The sequence below is a fragment of the Xenia sp. Carnegie-2017 genome, unplaced genomic scaffold (assembly GCF_021976095.1).
Source record: "Xenia sp. Carnegie-2017 unplaced genomic scaffold, XeniaSp_v1 HiC_scaffold_6, whole genome shotgun sequence".
Lineage (NCBI taxonomy): Eukaryota > Metazoa > Cnidaria > Anthozoa > Malacalcyonacea > Xeniidae > Xenia > Xenia sp. Carnegie-2017.
The window spans coordinates 21,543,989-21,563,528 of NW_025813526.1; the positions used below are offsets into that span (position 1 = coordinate 21,543,989).

A 19,540-nucleotide genomic window follows, 5' to 3' on the forward strand; every position below is an offset into this window, starting at 1 on the left:
ATATGCTGCGATGATAATTAAAACTGCCAGATGCATCAAACATTTTCGATAAAGTAAGGGCCATAGTGTTCAAGCAGTTTTTGCAGTTTGTCTAATCCAGAGATTCTTAAAAACATGAACGTGACATGGCGATAGAATCATCATTTTCAAATGATACCAATAGCGCTAGCTCCAGCGTCAGTTTTTTCTAATTTTTCAGAAAAACAATGAAGAAATTTGACAATTGAAGAGAGAAGGTTAAGATAGTTGTAAAAAATCGCTTGTCCAAACAAACTGAAAAAAAGTATCAACAAAAGACAATGTTTGTGAAGCTATAGCTCTTTTAAAGACATTTGTAGACGATGATCCATCCAAGGAGCTGCTACTTTTCATGCAAGATGAAACTAAAAAATTAAGAAAGCTTAAGCCTGAAATGACAAAGCTTTCTTAAATTTATATCTACATTAAATGGTGCATATCATTCACCAACACCAAATTTTCAATTGCAACAAAATTTCCACGCATCAGGTAATTTTTAGCATTATCAATTACCAACACAATTCATTCAGCAGCCAATCCAAACTACAGCATTACTCATTCCGACAATAATCTCAAACAATACCAATCATTATAGAAGTTATGTGAATAAAAATAACATATTACATTTATTATGCTCTGAATCACATGCAATGTTTAATTACTTCATATATTTTAGTTCGGTTTTCAAACGAGGGATTTCAAATATTAAAGATGATCTTTTCCTGTTAGCTACAATAGCTTTATGTTGCTGTATTATCAAATTTCATAAATATGTTCCATTAAACCGTCTATATATGAAAGTAGCTCTGAATACTTTGACAAAATCTTTGTCTAAATTAAAAAAATCTATCTTTCCTTTTATGTATATATTAGCCTGTATATTGTTTATGTATTTCAGTACGTATAGAAAAAACTAATGTACAAAACAAATATTTTTATTAAGGTATCTATTCTTGGCAGAAAGTACAGAACGTTTCTTATGGTTATGGAACAAGACTGAAAATAAACATCATATTCTTTCAGTTTCACTTCAATCAATAGCACATGATCTAACGCTTGACATGGCTAAAGAGAAGATTTATTGGCGAGTTTCAAACGGAAATGTTTTTTCTTGTGATTACTACTCCCATGATGTAATTGATTTTGGAACTTCAGGAGGTCCCATGGCAGTATTTGGGGATTTTATTTATATCATAACTAGTGTCGGACGAAGTGTCGTTAGTGTCCATAACACAACAGATCAACGTACGAGGCGTAAATATTTTCTTCCTGTAAACAACGGTTATCTTGATTTGGCTGTAGCTATACACAGTATCACTCCTGACTCAAACGGTAGTTAAATATTTACTTATTTGACATAACAAGCTAAGACTTGCAAAAACTCTCACGCTAATGTACTTAAAATTGAAAGACATTAAAAAGTTTAAAGTTACAATGCCTTATTAAACGGTTGTTCTTCGTTCCAAAATTATAGAAAATTTGATAAACATTAAGTTCAAAGTGAAAAGTGTCTATTCTGGATGTTTTTGCCGTTTGTCTATTCTTGCCAAATTTGTTGGGTGTTAAATTTATATCTTTATTGTTTCTTACATCATTTCAACAATCACTCTGGCTTGTAATCAATTTTAAATAAGAAAAAAATTCATGAAAATAGAATGAAAGACAAAAACGTCTAATTTGAGCATATGAATGTTTTGTGCAGTGCGGTGTTTGAAATTAAATGAGATATGATCTTCGCACTTTGCTGGACAATTTAAGCAATCGTCTCAGGAGAGACGATTGAGTCACCAATCCCGTTGAGTCACCTGATTTTTTCAGGTCCTGAGACGATTGCTTAAATTGTCCAGCAAAGTGCGAAGATCATATCTCATTTAATTTGAGCATGTTGTGCAGTGAGCTTAATATTTATCAAATCTTCTAAATATTTAGTACATTGCAAAACAGAGTTCAAACTTATAAATCTTTGCATTAAACTAGATTTGAAAATTTTCATTTTCTTTCTGCATGCAGTTCAAAGTGAGGCAATTACGAAGTACTCTCATGGTTTTCGAGATTAAATCTTAATTCATTTTACTTTTAAATAATCAAGACAAGGCAATGCCAAAATACATGAGCTTTGGCACATTTTGTTAGAAATATTGATGAATTGACAATTTCCTGAACAATTTTTAATTATCTAACTTCTTTAGATACATCCTTTATAGTATCCCGAACAGCCAGCAAATCTGTTCATACTCTGTAAATTTTCAACATTTATTTAATTGTTTTGTTTTTACGATATTCGTGAACACCAAAGATACATCACAAATCCCTAGCTGGGTACGTCATAGTGGATACTGAATGACAAATATTGTGTTCTTTAAGAAAGAACATGCTTTCTTTTGAAATCCATTGTTGATTTTATTTTTAATTTTATTATTCTATATAGCGACAAACACTTTTCGACTTCCTTTATGTGGACCCAACACTTACTATCGTAAAATTAATGGATCATTATACTGCACGTGTATGAAAGGATACTCAGGAGAATGTAACTCGTGCCAGGGTATGGATTTATAACTAAACAAACACAACTTGTTCCACAAGGACATAATTAAACATAACCTATTATATCTATGCCAATAAAAAGATTAAGTAATGCCAGAGAAAAAGGACCGCCTATTGACCAAATTTTCCGTGGAGGAATGTGATAATCCTTATATTATTTGTTTTGTTACGATTTTTACATTAATTATGGCTTTTTAAAGCTGAAGGCTTTAGCTTATGTAGCTCCATTAGAATTTTTTTGCATATTAAAAAGGAGCATCTCCAAATTAACACTGCAGTGTAATTTTATGTATTTTAATTTTATGTATATTACAAAAAGTAATGAGGACTGATCTAAATAAAAAATTATTTAGACTCATGAAAGTCAAATAGTGTCTACATGTCTAAATCGTTTTGATATTGTATTCATGTAAAATTTTTTATCAATTTTTTGTTACTAATTTAATTCATTAATTTCGCCTTAGAAGATTTTACAATGGCATCTAACATATTAGGATACTTTATAAGTATACATGTAACTTAAAATATTTCAAAGTTGATATTCTATATTTTGCAATATCTCCTTATTTTCTCTTTTTATCAGTTATTAACCCTGTAAGACTTCGGGGACCAGAAAGTTCTATTGGCAAAGGTCGTGTAGAAGTATTTTACAATGGAGAATGGGGAACAATTTGTGATGATGGCTGGGATATAAACGATGCTAAAGTTGTGTGTCGACAACTTGGTTATGACAATGCTGTCAGGGCTTTACTAGGAGGTAATATTCCTTATGGCAGTGGAAGAATATGGTTGGATGATGTTTCTTGTGTAGGAAATGAAAATATTATTTCGAGTTGTTCACATAGAGGATGGGGAAACCATGATTGTGATAAATCTGAAGATGCTGGTGTACAATGTTCAGGTTTGTATGTACATTATTTACCTTTTTTTAGAAAGATAATAAACTAAATTATTTGGGGGATCCTCAATGATGAATTTAAACATTTAATATGATTTTATAATACTGAAATAGATATTGACAAATGCCTTAAGTATAAACACAGCTTCGGACGTAAATTAACCAAATAAACACAACTCGTTCCACGAGTACATTATTAAACTTAACCTATTTTATGATTGCCCAGAGAAAGATTCGACATTACCAGAGAAAATGGGCAGTCCATTGGCCAACTTTTCCTTGGAGGAATATGAAACTCCTTAAATTATCAGTTTTGTTACGATTGTTTAAATTCATTGGTCACCTTTGGTCATTTCTCCGCTTTGTCCTGCTCGGGGAGCGGGTCTTTGCCGGAGACCCAGTTCTAAGAGACTTTTCCAGGCTGCTCTGTCTTGGGTATCCTCTTCTTTGACACCACATAGCTGCATGTCTCTCCTGATGGTGTCCTTCCATCATTGCTTTGGGCGTCCTCGTTTCCGTCTCCCCTCCACTTGCATCTCATAAACTCTCCAAATGTCTACATCTTCTTCACGCCGGCACACATGTCCGAAACACTGCCGTCTTTTTCTTCTCATCAATTTCAGTATACTCATGACATTCGCTTCTTCTCTTATGCTTTCATTTGTTCTGTGCTCCTCCAGGCTGACTCCAAGACAATAGCGTATCATTCTCATCTAGCATACACTGATCTTCTCTGCTAGGTAGTCTGTAACAGGCCAAGTTTCATTCCTATACAGAAGCACTGGGCGTATCACCGTTGATTGTCTACATTCATTATAGCTATTTAAAGCTGTATGCTGTAGCTTATGATGCTCCATTAAAATTTTTTTACACATTGATAAGGAGCATCTCCAAATTTACACTGCAGTGTAATTTTTTGTCATGTAATGGCGTGCTGTTTACCTTAAGAATTCATTTTTAAATTCGTTTTTAACTGACCGTTAAGATTTAGCTAAAGCCATACCTAGAGAGCACCAGAATCATATTTCTCAATAATTAAAAAAGACAGTTATTTTAAAAATGTGATAAAGATTCCCACGTTTTAAACGAAGAGTATGAGTGAACTATTTACTCTTCATTTTTTGCATGTATCAACAAGTTATGGGGTACTTTTGCCATATTGCAATAAAATGAAATGATTGTATGGGAAACAATGGGGAAAGTTCGCAAGTTAACGGGTTAAGAACTTATTTATATTACATAATGATATAAGGACTGGTCTAAATAAAAAATTTTTTCGACTCATGAAAGTCAAATATTGTGTCTGATGGTCCAAAACGTTTTGATATTGTAGTTATGTAAACTCTTTTATCAAATTTTTGTTACTAATTTAAATGATTAATTTCGCACAAAAATATATTACAATGGCACCCAACATAACAGGATACTTTATATATAAACATGTAACTTAGAATATTTTAGAGTGAAGGCTTCCATGTTTTGCAATATCTCCTTATTTTCTTTTTTTATCAGTCATTAACCCTGTTAGACTTCGGGGACCAGAAAGTTCTATTGGCAGAGGTCGTGTGGATGTATTTTACAATGGAGAATGGGGAACAATTTGTGATGATGGCTGGGATTTAAACGATGCCAAAGTTGTTTGTCGACAACTTGGTTATGACTATGCTGTCAGGGCTTTACTAGGAGGTAATGTTCCACATGGCAGTGGAAGAATATGGTTAGACGACGTTCAATGTGTAGGAAATGAAAATAATATTTCGAGTTGTTCACATAGAGGATGGGGATCACATAATTGTACACATGATGAAGATGCTGGTATACAATGTTCAGGTTTGTTCCTACATTATTTACATTTATTTACAATGATAATAAACTGAATTATTTGAAGGATCCTCAATGATTAATCGAAACATTTAATATGATTTTCAAATACTGAAACAAGATTGACAAATTGCTTAAGTATAAACACAGCTTCGGACGTAAATTAACCATATAAACACAACTCGTTCCACGAGGACATAATTAAACATAACCTATTTTATGATTGCCCATAGAAACATTCGATAATACTCGAGAAAAAGGGCAGCACATTGACCAAATGTTCCGTGGAGGAATGCAATAATCCTTAAATTATCAGTTTTTTTACGATTGTTTACATTCATTATAGCTTTTTAAAGCTGTAGGCTGTAGCTTATAAAGCTCCATAAAAATTTTTTTTGCATATTTAACAGAAGCATCTCCAAATTAGCATTGAGTGTAATTTTATGTCTTTTAATGTCGTGCTGTCTATCTTATTAATTCATTTTTATTTTTTTTAACTGACCGTTAATGTTCAGCTAAAGCCATGCCTAGAGAGCACCAGAAACGTATTTCTGAATAATTAAAAAGACAGTTATTTTTAAAATACGATATAGTTTTCCACGTTGTAAGCGAAGAGTCTATGTGAACAATTTACTTTTTAGTTTTTTGCTTGTTTCAACAAGTAATGGGGCAGTGTTGCATATGGCAATAAAATCAAATGATTGAATGGAAAACTAATGGGAACATTCGCAAGTTAAAGTGTTAATAAGATATTTATATTACAAAAAGAAATGAGGACTGATCTAAATAAAAAAATATTTAGACTCATGAAAGTCAAATAGTGTCTACTTGTCCAAAACGTTCTGATATTGTACTCATGTAAGTTTTTTTATCAATTTTGTGTTATTAATTTAATTCATTAATCTCGCCTAAGAAGATTTTACAATGGCATCTAACATATTAGGATACTTTATATGTATACATGTAACTTAGAATATTTCGGAGTTGAGACTTCTATATTTTGCTTTATCTCTTGATTTTCTTTTTTTATCAGTTAGCAACTCTGTTAGACTTCGGGGACCAGAAAGTTCTATTGGCAAAGGTCGTGTAGAAGTATTTTACAATGGAGAATGGGGAACAATTTGTGATGATGGCTGGGATATAAACGATGCTAAAGTTGTGTGTCGACAACTTGGTTATGACTATTATTTCAGGGCTTTACTAGGAGGTAATATTCCTTATGGCGGTAGAAGAATATGGTTGGATGATGTTTCTTGTGTAGGAAATGAAAGTAATATTACGAGTTGTTCACATAGAGGATGGGGAACCCATTATTGTGATAAATCTGAAGATGCTGGTGTACAATGTTCAGGTTTGTATGTACATTTTTTACCTTTTTTTAGAAAGATAATAAACTGAATTATTTGGGGGATCCTCAATGATGAATTTAAACATTTAATATGATTTTATAATACTGAAATAGATATTGACAAATGCCTTAAGTATAAACACAGCTTCGGACGTAAATTAACCAAATAAACACAACTCGTTCCACGAGTACATAATTAAACATAACCAATTTTATGATTGCCCAGAGAAAGATTCGACATTACCAGAGAAAATGGGCAGTCCATTGGCCAACTTTTCCTTGGAGGAATATGAAACTCCTTAAATTATCAGTTTTGTTACGATTGTTTAAATTCATTGGTCACTTTGGTCATTTCTCCGCTTTGTCCTGCTAGGTCTTTGGAGACCCAGTTCTAAGAGACTTTTCCAGGCTGCTCTGTCTTGGGTATCCTCTTCTTGACACCACATAGCTGCATGTCTCTCCTGATGGTGTCCTTCCATCATTGCTTTGGGCGTCCTTTTCCACTTGCATCTCATAAACTCCAAATGTCTACATCTTCTTCGCCGGCACACATGTCCGAACCACTGCAGTCTTTTTCTTCTCATCAATTTCAGTATACTCATGACATTCGCTTCTTCTCTTATGCTTTCATTTGTTCTGTGCTCCTCCAGGCTGACTCCAAGACAATAGCGTATCATTCTCATCTAGCATACACTGATCTTCTCTGCTAGGTAGTCTGTAACAGGCCAAGTTTCATTCCTATACAGAAGCACTGGTCGTATAACCGTTGATTGTCTACATTCATTATAGCTATTTAAAGCTGTATGCTGTAGCTTTTGATGCTCCATTAAAATTTTTTTTACACATTGATAGGAGCATCTCCAAATTTACACTGCAGTGTAATTTTATGTCATATAATGTCATGCTGTTTACCTTAAGAATTCATTTTTAAATTCGTTTTTAACTGACCGTTAAGATTTAGCTAAAGCCATACCTAGAGAGCACCAGAATCATATTTCTCAATAATTAAAAAAGACAGTTATTTTAAAAATGTGATAAAGATTCCCACGTTTTAAACGAAGAGTATGAGTGAACTATTTACTCTTCATTTTTTGCCTGTATCACCAAGTTATGGGGTAGCTTTGCCATATTGCAATAAAATGAAATGATTGAATGGAATAACAATGGGGAAAGTTCACAAGTTAACGGGTTAAGAACTTATTTATATTACATAAAGAAATGAGGACTGGTCTAAATAAAAACTTTTTTCGACTCATGAAAGTCAAATAGTGTCTACTTGTCTAAAACGTTTTGATATTGTACTAATGTAAGTTTTTTTATCAAATTTTTGTTACTAATTTAAATGATTAATTTCGCACAGGAATATTTTACAATGGCACCCAACATAACAGGATACTTTATATATAAACATGTAACTTAGAATATTTTGGAGTGAAGACTTCTATGTTTTGCAATATCTCTTTATTTTCTTTTTTTATCAGTTATCAACTCTATTAGACTTCGGGGACCAGAAAGTTCTATTGGCAGAGGTCGTGTGGATGTATTTTACAATGGAGAATGGGGAACAATTTGTGATGATGGCTGGGATTTAAACGATGCTAAAGTTGTTTGTCGACAACTTGGTTATGACTATGCTGTCAGGGCTTTACTAGGAGATAATGTTCTACATGGCAGTGGAAGAATATGGTTAGACGAAGTTCGTTGTGTAGGAAATGAAAATAATATTTCGAGTTGTTCACATAGTGGATGGGGATCACATAATTGTACACATGATGAAGATGCTGGTATACAATGTTCAGGTTTGTTCCTACATTATTTACATTTATTTACAATGATAATAAACTGAATTATTTGAAGGATCCTCAATGATTAATCGAAACATTTAATATGATTTTCAAATACTGAAACAAGATTGACAAATTGCTTAAGTATAAACACAGCTTCGGACGTAAATTAACCATATAAACACAACTCGTTCCACGAGGACATAATTAAACATAACCTATTTTATGATTGCCCATAGAAAGATTCGATAATACTCGAGAAAAAGGGCAGAACATTGACCAATTTTCCGTGGAGGAATGCAATAATCCTTAAATTATCAGTTTTTTTACGATTGTTTACATTCATTATAGCTTTTTAAAGCTGTAGGCTGTAGCTTATAAAGGTCCATTAAAATTTTTTTTGCATATTTAACAGAAGCATCTCCAAATTAACACTGAGTGTAATTTTATGTCTTTTAATGTCGTGCTGTCTATCTTAAGAATTTATTTTTGATTTGTTTTTAACTGACCGTTAAGGTTCAGCTAAAGCCCTGCCTAGAGAGCACCAGAAACGTATTTCTGAACAACTAAAAAGACAGTTATTTTAAAAATACGATATAGTTTTCCACGTTATAAGCGAAGAGTCTATGTGAACAATTTACTTTTTATTTTTTTGCTTGTTTCAACAAGTTATGGGGCAGTGTTGCCATATGGCAATAAAATCAAATGATTGAATGGAAAACTAATGGGAACATTTGCAAGTTAAAGTGTTAATAAGTTATTTATATTACAGAAAGAAATGAGGACTGATCTAAATAAAAAATAATTTAGACTGATGAAAGTCAAATAGTGTGTACTTGTCTATAACGTTTTGATATTGTACTCATGTAAGTTTTTATCAATTTTTGTTACTAATTTAATTCATTAATTTCGCCTAAGAAGATTTTACAATGGCATCTAACATATTAGGATACTTTATATGTATACATGTAACTTAGAATATTTCGGAGTTGAGACTTCTATGTTTTGCATTATCTCTTGATTTTCTTTTTTTATCAGTTATCAACTCTGTTAGACTTCGGGGACCAGAAAGTTCTATTGGCAAAGGTCGTGTAGAAGTATTTTACAATGGAGAATGGGGAACAATTTGTGATCGTGGCTGGAATATAAACGATGCTAAAGTTGTGTGTCGACAACTTGGTTATGACTATTATTTCAGGGCTTTACTAGGAGGTAATGTTCCTTATGGCAGTGGAAGGATATGGTTAGACGGCGTTCGTTGTGTAGGAAATGAAAGTAATATTACGAGTTGTTCACATAGAGAATGGGGATTGCATTATTGTACGCATTATGAAGATGCTGGTGTACAATGTTCAGGTTTGTTTCTACATTATTTATATTTTCATACAAAGATGATAAACTGAATTATTTGGGGATCTTCAATGATTAATTGAAACATTTAATATGATTTTATAATACTGAAATAGATATTGACAAATGCCTTAAGTATAAACAAAGCTTCGGACGTAAATTAACCAAATAAACACAACTCGTTCCACGAGTACATAATTAAACATAAACAATTTTATGATTGCCCAGAGAAAGATTCGACAATACCAGAGAAAATGGGCAGTCCATTGGCCAACTTTTCCTTGGAGGAATATGATAATCCTTAAATTATCAGTTTTGTTACGATTGTTTACATTCATTATAGCTATTTAAAGCTGTATGCTGTAGCTTATGATGCTCCATTAAAATTTTTGCACATTAATAAGGAGCATCTCCAAATTTACACTGCAGTGTAATTTTATGTCTTGTAATGGCGTGCTGTCTATCTTAAGAATTCATTTTAAATTCGTTTTAACTGACCGTTAAGATTTAGCTAAAGCCATACCTAGAGAGCACCAGAAACATATTTCAATAATTAAAAGACAGTTATTTTAAAAATGCGATAAAGATTCCACGTTTTAAACGAAGAGTATGAGTGAACTATTTACTCTTTATTTTTGCCTGTATCAACAAGTTATGGGTAGTTTTGCCATATTGCAATAAAATGAAATGATTGAATGGAAACCAATGGGAAAGTTCGCAAGTTAACGGGTTAAGAACTTATTTATATTACATAAAGAAATGAGGACTGGTCTAAATAAAAATTTTTCGACTCATGAAAGTCAAATAGTGTCTATTGTCCAAAACGTTTTGATATTGTACTTATGTAAGTTTTTATCAAATTTTTGTTACTAATTTAAATGATTAATTTCGCACAAGAATATTTTACAATGGCACCCAACATAACAGGATACTTTATATATAAACATGTAACTTAGAATATTTTGGAGTGAAGACTTCTATGTTTTGCAATATCTCTTTATTTTCTTTTTTTATCAGTTATCAACTCTGTTAGACTTCGGGGACCAGAAAGTTCTATTGGCAGAGGTCGTGTGGATGTATTTTACAATGGAGAATGGGGAACAATTTGTGATGATGGCTGGGATTTAAACGATGCTAAAGTTGTTTGTCGACAACTTGGTTATGACTATGCTGGCAGGGCTTTACTAGGAGGTAATGTTCCACATGGCAGTGGAAGAATATGGTTAGACGAAGTTCGTTGTGTAGGAAATGAAAATAATATTTCGAGTTGTTCACATAGTGGATGGGGATCACATAATTGTACACATGATGAAGATGCTGGTATACAATGTTCAGGTTTGTTTCTACATTATTTACATTTATTTACAAAGATAATAAACTGAATTATTTGAAGGATCCTCAATGATTAATCGAAACATTTAATATGATTTTCAAATACTGAAACAATATTGACAAATTCCTTAAGTATAAACACGTCTTCGGACGTAAAGTAACCATATAAACACAACTCGTTCCACGAGGACATAATTAAACATAACCTATTTTAAGATTGCCCATAGAAAGATTCGATAATAATCGAGAAAAAGGGCAGTCCATTGACCAAAGTTTCCTTGGAGGAATATGATAATCCTTAAATTAACAGTTTTGTTACGATTGTTTACATTCATTATACCTATTTAAAGCTGTATGCTGTGGTTTATAAAGGCCCATTAAAATTTTTTTTGCATATTTAACAGAAGCATCTCGAAATTAACACTGCACTGTAATTTTATGTCTTGTAATGGCGTGCTGTCTATCTTAAGAATTCATTTTTAAATTCGTTTTTAACTGACCGTTAAGATTTAGCTAAAGCCATACCTAGAAAGCACCAGAAACATATTTCTCAATAATTAAAAAGACAGTTATTTTAAAAATGCGATAAAGATTCCAAAGTTTTAAACAAACAGTTTGAGTGAACTATTTACTCTTTATTTTTTGCCTGTATCAACAAGTTATGGGGTAGTTTTGCCATATTGCAATGAAATGAAATGATTGAATGTGAAACCAATGGGAAAAGTTTGCAAGTTAACGGGTTAAGAACTTATTTATATTACATAAAGAAATGAGGATTGGTCTAAATAAAAATTTTTTTCGACTCATGAAAGTGAAATAGTGTGTCTGTTCGCTCAAAACGTTTTGATATTGTACTTATGTAAGTTTTTTTATCAATTTTTTGTTACTAATCTAATTCATTAATTTCGCCTAAGAAGATTTTACAATGGCATCTAACATATTAGGATACTTTATATGTATACATGTAACTTAGAATATTTCGGAGTTGAGAATTCTATGTTTTGCATTATCTCTTGATTTTTTTTTTATCAGTTATCAACTCTGTTAGACTTCGGGGACCAGAAAGTTCTATTGGCAAAGGTCGTGTAGAGGTATTTTACAATGGAGAATGGGGAACAATTTGTGATGATGGCTGGGATATAAACGATGCTAAAGTTGTGTGTCGACAACTTGGTTATGACTATTATTTCAGGGCTTTACTAGGAGGTAATGTTCCACGTGGCAGTGGAAGAATATGGTTAGACGACGTTCAATGTGTAGGAAATGAAAGTAATATTTCGAGTTGTTCACATAGAGAATGGGGATTGCATAATTGTAGACATTATCAAGATGCTGGTGTACAATGTTCAGGTTTGTATGTACATTATTTAAATTTTATACAAAGATGATAAACTGAATTATTTGAGGGATCTTCAATGATTAATTGAAACATTTAATATGATTTTATAATACTGAAATAGATATTGACAAATGCCTTAAGTATAAACACAGCTTCGGACGTAAATTAACCAAATAAACACAACTCGTTCCACGAGTACATAATTAAACATAACCAATTTTATGATTGCCCAGAGAAAGATTCGACAATACCAGAGAAATTGGGCAGTCCATTGGCCAACTTTTCCTTGGAGGAATATGATAATCCTTAAATTATCAGTTTTGTTACGATTGTTTACATTCATTATAGCTATTTAAAGCTGTATGCTGTAGCTTATGATGCTCCATTAAAATTTTTTTGCACATTAATAAGGAGCATCTCCAAATTTATACTGCAGTGTAATTTTGTCTTGTAATGGCGTGCTGTCTATCTTAAGAATTCATTTTAAATTCGTTTTAACTGACCGTTAAGGTTTGGCTAAAGCCATACCTAGAGAGCACCAGAAACATATTTCTCAATAATTAAAAAGACAGTTATTTTAAAATGCGATAAAGATGCCCGCGTTTTCAACGAAGAGTATGAGTGAACTATTTACTCTTTATTTTTTGCTTGTATCAACAGGTTTTGGGGTAGTTTTGTCATATTGCAATAAAATGAAATGATTGAATGGGAAACCAATGAGGAAAGTTCGCAAGTTAACCGGTTAAGAACTTATGCACAGGGGTTAAACTAGCACCTTTTTAATGTGGGTGGGGGGGAATAAAATTGCCCTGCAAGGACACAAGATGCCTTGCAGATCATATAGATTAGTACTTATTCAACAATAAAATATTGTGATGATTGAACACATTTTCGCTATATATTTTTGTAATACATATTGTATTCTTGTGACAGAACGCACTTTAGCGTATTATTAAATCTTTGATGTCATTTTTTGCATCCTTGCAGTTGCCCAATTTTTAAAATAACATTTAAGTCAACATTGTCCGTAGGATCTTTTCACATGCAAGAACGATTAAGTCATTTAATCGCGTATCTATCTTTGTGCATCTCAAGCAGTTTTGACAATCATATACTTCCTGAAACACCTTTCATCTTTTGCAACGGACACTGGAGCGGTCAGCAATAGTTGATACGCCTTGCACACCATTGGAAAGACGTTTTTGTGATTGAAAGCAAATAACGCAACGTCTTGAAGGGATTTGGGTTCTGATTTAAGTTGTGACGACACAATATTATTGAAAACTTCCAACTCAGACAGCAGTATTTCTGCATCAACATCTTATACCGCCGGTGTAAAAGACTACACTTTTATGAACTGATTCAGCCATCGGCCTTTCTAGTGGCAGCTGTAAGCTCTCCAAAAGGTTTTATCTGGTCGATGCAAACTTTAATGATATTGGTATACTCGGTAATAAGTGAGTCTAGAACCAAGTACATTTCTTTTGGTACAAATGTTTAAAGGTTTTTCTGTTGTTATTTCGGAATGCTCAGCAATTCGTTTGGGTGACTTTCTTGATCAATGATGACGTGTGTATTCTGCCATTACGTCTATTCCTACTTTGGTAACGAATGCAACCATTGCCTCTATCTCTGAGTCTAATCCGTTATAGTCACTTCGAATTTGCCTAAGGTTTTTTACTGTAGCATCAATCAGGTTAAGTGCATATATTAGATTTAGCTCCTCCTCCTGCTGTTGTTTGATTAGGGATTGGTTTTGTCATTATGATTTGCATGAAAATAAGAGCAAAAAGAAAGTCAAAACTAAGAAATTTCTTTTCTATTCCATCACCTTTAGATTTTACTTTTGATTTTACTTCTCGAGCATTAATAACTTTCACAATAGCATTTGGTATGACCTCATAACTTCTCCAGACAGCATCAATGGACTCAGAATTGTAAACCCATCTTGTCTTTGACAAGTTTCAAAGCTTTAAATTGTTTTCAACATCTTTGCAACTTTCTTCTACAATTTTATTTCTTTTTGTGCTTTTGCTAAAGAGCACATATACGTAATCTAGAGCGCCGTACGTTGATGTACTTATTGAGCTATAATTGCAACAATGCTCGTTTAATGTATTAGACCGATGTCTCTGGCAAGGGATGTAAGGCACTTGTCGTTTTAAAATTTCTTGCAACACTTTTTGAGCACCATTTAGTTATCCAGACATTGATGTTGCGAAATCGTATGTTTGAAATGCAAGCATATCTACATCGATTTAATTTTCTATTAAAGATTTAATGACACCTTTAGCCGCTCCAGCATCGGCTTTATCAAGGGGTCTTTCATTTCAAGCCGTCTCTCGCATGGGATGCTCATATGGTTGACATATTTTACAGCGACGATAAGCATGTCTTGATTCAAAGTATTAGGTGTAGTGTCTGCAGACACAGAAAATACACCGGCTGACTTAATTCAGCACAAACTTCATCCCTCACAGATTGAGCCAGCAAATGATGCATCTCATTTTGTGCCTCTGACCTTGTATATGTTGTACTATATGGCCTTAGGCGCTGATCGTCCAGCCACAGCTTGAGAACAGGAGAATGTATTGGAAAAAGATTTACAATCTGAATGAATTTTCCGTCCTTGTCATTGCCGCCTCCTCCGGATGCCAACGACTGCTTGCCTGAGTGCGAGCCACATCAAGAAGAATCAACATAATTTCTTTGTTCTTTTCTTCATCTGCTTTCTCTTGCATCAATATTTCCTTCATTTTCGCATTCATCATTACATCAATATAACCAGTTGTTATTGAGAAACGAGCAAAATCAGCCAGAGTAGTTTGTTGGGACTTGCTACTGAAGTGTTTATGAAGTTTTCCTTCATAAACACTTCAGGAAGAAAGATTATATTTTGTTCTTTTTACTTTTCATTGCAAAAAATGACGTGCTTCATCTTTCTATTGCTACCAAGGAAAAATACTATGATTATGCCAATGGAGGAAACCTTTTGATTTAATCATGGTAAGACTTGGCAAACACAAGTGGTAATTAAAACCGGCCAAAATTTGCAAAATTTTTTTCCGTTCAGATCATGAATAGGGTTTTCCTATATTCCTTGGTATAGATTGAATGCAGGAAAGCGCTTTTCTAAGAGTTAAATTTCATGAAATTTTATAGGCTCTAAGGAAAGATCCTAGTGATGGGGAATCATGTCAAAGAAATACACTAAAAACTTAATTCTAATCGAAGATCGTAAAAAGTGTCGTGGAAAATTTGAAAGCTTATGTAGAAAATGCTGTGTGTTTGACATTTTATCCATTGTTGAAATGTATCTGTACACAAAACTACGTGTAAACAAATTGTAATCAACCATATTATCATATAAAGTAAATGTACATATTATCATAATCTATAAAAAAAAGTAAAATGATGAAGTTTAATTTCTGCTAAGAATAAAATATTATTGACAAATCAAATGATTTACTGAATTACATTATCTTTGACAATTGACAAATCAAGCCGTAAGATTTTCTTTTGAAGTTACATAAAGTTATTGCGTGGATTCCGCAAGACAATGCTGGCAATTGCTACCTACCATGCCACTTGTACTGCCCACCAACCAGAGATGACCGCGATTGCATGAAAATAAAATTAATAAAATCAGTTTATGATGTGTTTCCAAAGGAGAGGCAAACCTCGACTAGCTTTGTAATTAAAAGAAATCTTAAAATCAATCTATTGTAAATCTTCACATTTAGTTTTTCCGTTGGGACTTGCTAATCCTGTAGATTGATTTACCAATAAATTGATGCATTGTAGGAATCAGAAATGTTTGGAATATGATATCGAAATAAAAATTAAGAATCATTTTGTCTCACTCAAAATGGATGACGATTTTAGAAAATGACGTCAGATATTGCATTCATGAATTATTATGTTTCCAATCATTTATGATTTATCAAACATCAAGCACAACATAGAGTACCATTTCTTCAATTGCAATGTTTATGATTGTACAATGAATGCAAATTATAAATTATTAGTAAAAACATTTCATTTTTTTTGAACTTTTTCTTAGTACAGACTACAGCTAAAACAAAGTGTTTATCTTTCTCATGACATATATCAGTGAAGAATCATAACCAGATGAGTACGGTATCTCTCAGAAAGTTTTGGTAATTCAGAAAATATTCTGTTATGTAATGTTAAAGTATCGTTAACTTGACATCATTTCATATTATAAAATAAACACAACGAAGCACGTGCGCTGATGGGTTTAGACCTGTGTTTGCATGAGTTTGCGAAAACGATCTAAGCTTAACCAATCAAATCAATCAATCAATCAAACAGAATTTGCAAATTAATCATGACTACACGTTAAAAGAATATTATAATGGTTTTTTGTTTCGCATTATTGTTATTTTTTAAAAAAAATAACATGTTTTTCGTGTTTGCACTGGCTTTTGCAAGTGTGTCTGGGGTAAAAACTCTTGAGCATGTGCAATCCTCGACATTCGGTCTCGGGCTTACATTGATCTGCTCTTGAGTTCTCCCAAAGGTCTCCTCGGACTGCATAAGCCTGTGCAAACACATGCAGTAAACATCTTTTATTTATTAATTTGTGTATGAATTACTTCATTTGTAAATAACATCCTTGCTTTATTAGAGTAAATATTTACGAAATGCTAAAACGTCAATGATTTTCACAGAATCTGTTTACAATAGACTACATTTACTATCCTAGATCAAAACATGAGACATTTTCATTTCATTATGCCTAAGTAAAGAGTTTAACGACTTTTTACCCATTTTTAAGAAAGAACACTTATAATTTAATCAAACCTTTGTAATCTTCGTCGTTAGGTCCTTACACCTCGACAACATAACGACATAGCGACATGATTGCAGATGGTGTTATAACATTTAACTAAAATACATGGAGTGCTACTTGTAATACAAAACCTTAATAATTTTTTGAAGCCGTAATTTTACCCCAGAAACGCGAGATTTTACACCAGACACGCTTGTGAAGTCAATTATTACTCCTTGCGAGAGTCTTAAAACAACAAGCACGCGTGTCTGGGGTAAAATCTCGCCTATCAGGTGTAAGATTTGGGCTTTTCGCTTTAATTATTAGCTTTAGATAGCGCACCATGTATTTTAGTTCTATGTGTTATAACGACTACCATTGGTAACCTGGCAAACATGTCGCTGAGTAGTAACAACCTAGCGTCAACGACGGTGTGTTAAACACATAGCTACCTAACTTCCTGGAAGTGGTATCTTGCCTATATTGAGTTAGATGGTATATGCCTGAGCACAGGCTAAAAATCAGTCAAATAAAACAAAGTGCAAAATTTGTTTCGCCGTAATATTTTGATGAACGTACTAAAACTACATTAATTTACATGATAAGTTGCGTCGATTTGTAATAACTCTTTTTCTATCTTTTTTTTCTCTCTTACATTGAGGAAGAGCACTTACAAGTATGTTTGCTTTTTGTGAGGTTTTGTTGATGATAAAAATTTCGTACAAGTTTAAAATGGGATCTTAGAAATTTTCAAAAACAATAAATAAATGTTTTGTAATCAAATATTCTCTACCTCATTTTTCAAAATACCATACCCTAATATTTAAGTTACCTGAGATAAAAGCATTAAAATGTCAAATATTTCAACGTGACACGTAGGATATGCAAAGAAGAGAATTTTTATTGTGTGTAATTTACTCTGAAATACATCACAGAAAATTTTTTGTTTTTGTTTTATGTCTTATGAAATCAAATCATTTTGATCTTTTTGCAACAAGTACCGAGACATGTATTATTTGAAAACATTGAAGCATCATTACCACCTGGATCTACATTTTGATATGTCTTAACATTAAGAAAAGATTTCTTCAAGTTAATGCCTTCTCAACCTCTATTGAATACTTATCATCAAGATTAACTTGGAAAAGAACAGGAAAATAATCAAGTGAATGTAATGTATTAAAATCAGATTCGTCTAATTTTTGAGCTGATTTGTGAAGGTCTTATCGGATTATTTCGTAATTTTGTATTGTGTCAATGTTTTCATTTCATAGCAGTTTGTTTTGGCCTTTTGAGTTCTAGCCCAGATTTAGTTGTGAAATGGGACAATTAACAACCGTGGTTTATGTAGCTAAATATTCTTTTGTTCGAATATATGATGTCAAGAAATGCTTATTGAATTTCTTGCTGAAATTGCAACCAAAGGAAAACTAAAATTTATCAAAAGTGATAATTTAGGAGAATTTGCAGGATATGAGTTCAAATTTCTTTTAAGTAATAGTCTAATCATGCAAGAGACATTGTTTATTGAGAGTTATTCGCCTTACCAAAATGGGAAAGAGAGACTGGTCAAATTTATTCAATATGGCCAGATGGTTACCAGTAGAATTAAAATTACCAAAGTTGTTGTCAACTTGTGCAGTAATGGCATCTGCATATATTGCAAACAGGTGTAGCAATAATAGAATTGAAATAATTGCAAGTGAGGCTCTAACGAGATTTAAGTCTATTCTTACTAAAATGCATGGTTCGTTTCAATGTGTTTTTGCTAACACATACAGAATCCCAGAAAGCTCGAGCCAAGAGGTAAAAGAGGCATTTTTGCGGAATGTGATAAGAGGAGTCCAGCTTACCTAGTATATCACTATGAAACCACGAAAATAGAGCGAGTAAGGTAAAATTTTTGATGGAGTCGATAAATTTGTCATTGACAAAATTAAAACGGATAATGAGTTATGTCCATCATTTTGTACTATAAACCTGTTGCAATTCAGAGCAAGAAACTAAAAAATTGGAGGGAAAAATTTACGATCAAGTTGTGAACACAGGAAGGTACCCATCTAAAGTCGAAAATAAGCCAGCCATCATAGCATAACTGCTATTACCAGTAAGCGTGCAGTTGATTAACGTTATAGATTAAATAACTTAGCAAATTCTCATTTAGAGGCGGATCAACAGAGTTAGTCTTGGTGATTACCATAAGTTATCAATATTTACAAAGAGTTATCATCTTTCGAATAAGATAAGGTCCAAGCTTTTGTAGTGCAAATCAATATATTTGTAAAACATCTATATTTTCTATTGCGAT

The 19,540-nt window shown here is 32.7% G+C and overlaps 2 protein-coding genes across 2 annotated transcripts; both read left to right on the forward strand.

Annotated features, from left to right (window-relative positions):
* Nucleotides 1-1,043: 1,043 nt before the first annotated feature.
* LOC124457332 (lysyl oxidase homolog 3A-like) lies at nucleotides 1,044-6,935 on the forward strand. The gene is made up of 4 exons (XM_047007602.1): nucleotides 1,044-1,350; nucleotides 2,447-2,563; nucleotides 6,318-6,620; nucleotides 6,859-6,935. The coding sequence occupies exons 1-4, from the start codon at nucleotides 1,080-1,082 to the stop codon at nucleotides 6,933-6,935; spliced, it is 768 nt and encodes a 255-aa protein (XP_046863558.1). The 5' UTR covers nucleotides 1,044-1,079.
* An 841-nt stretch (nucleotides 6,936-7,776) lies between these two features.
* On the forward strand, nucleotides 7,777-15,936 carry LOC124457333 (deleted in malignant brain tumors 1 protein-like). Its single transcript, XM_047007603.1, has 5 exons — nucleotides 7,777-7,820; nucleotides 8,148-8,431; nucleotides 9,455-9,772; nucleotides 12,131-12,448; nucleotides 15,600-15,936. The coding sequence occupies exons 1-5, from the start codon at nucleotides 7,777-7,779 to the stop codon at nucleotides 15,617-15,619; spliced, it is 984 nt and encodes a 327-aa protein (XP_046863559.1). The 3' UTR covers nucleotides 15,620-15,936.
* The last annotated feature ends 3,604 nt before the right edge of the window (nucleotides 15,937-19,540 follow it).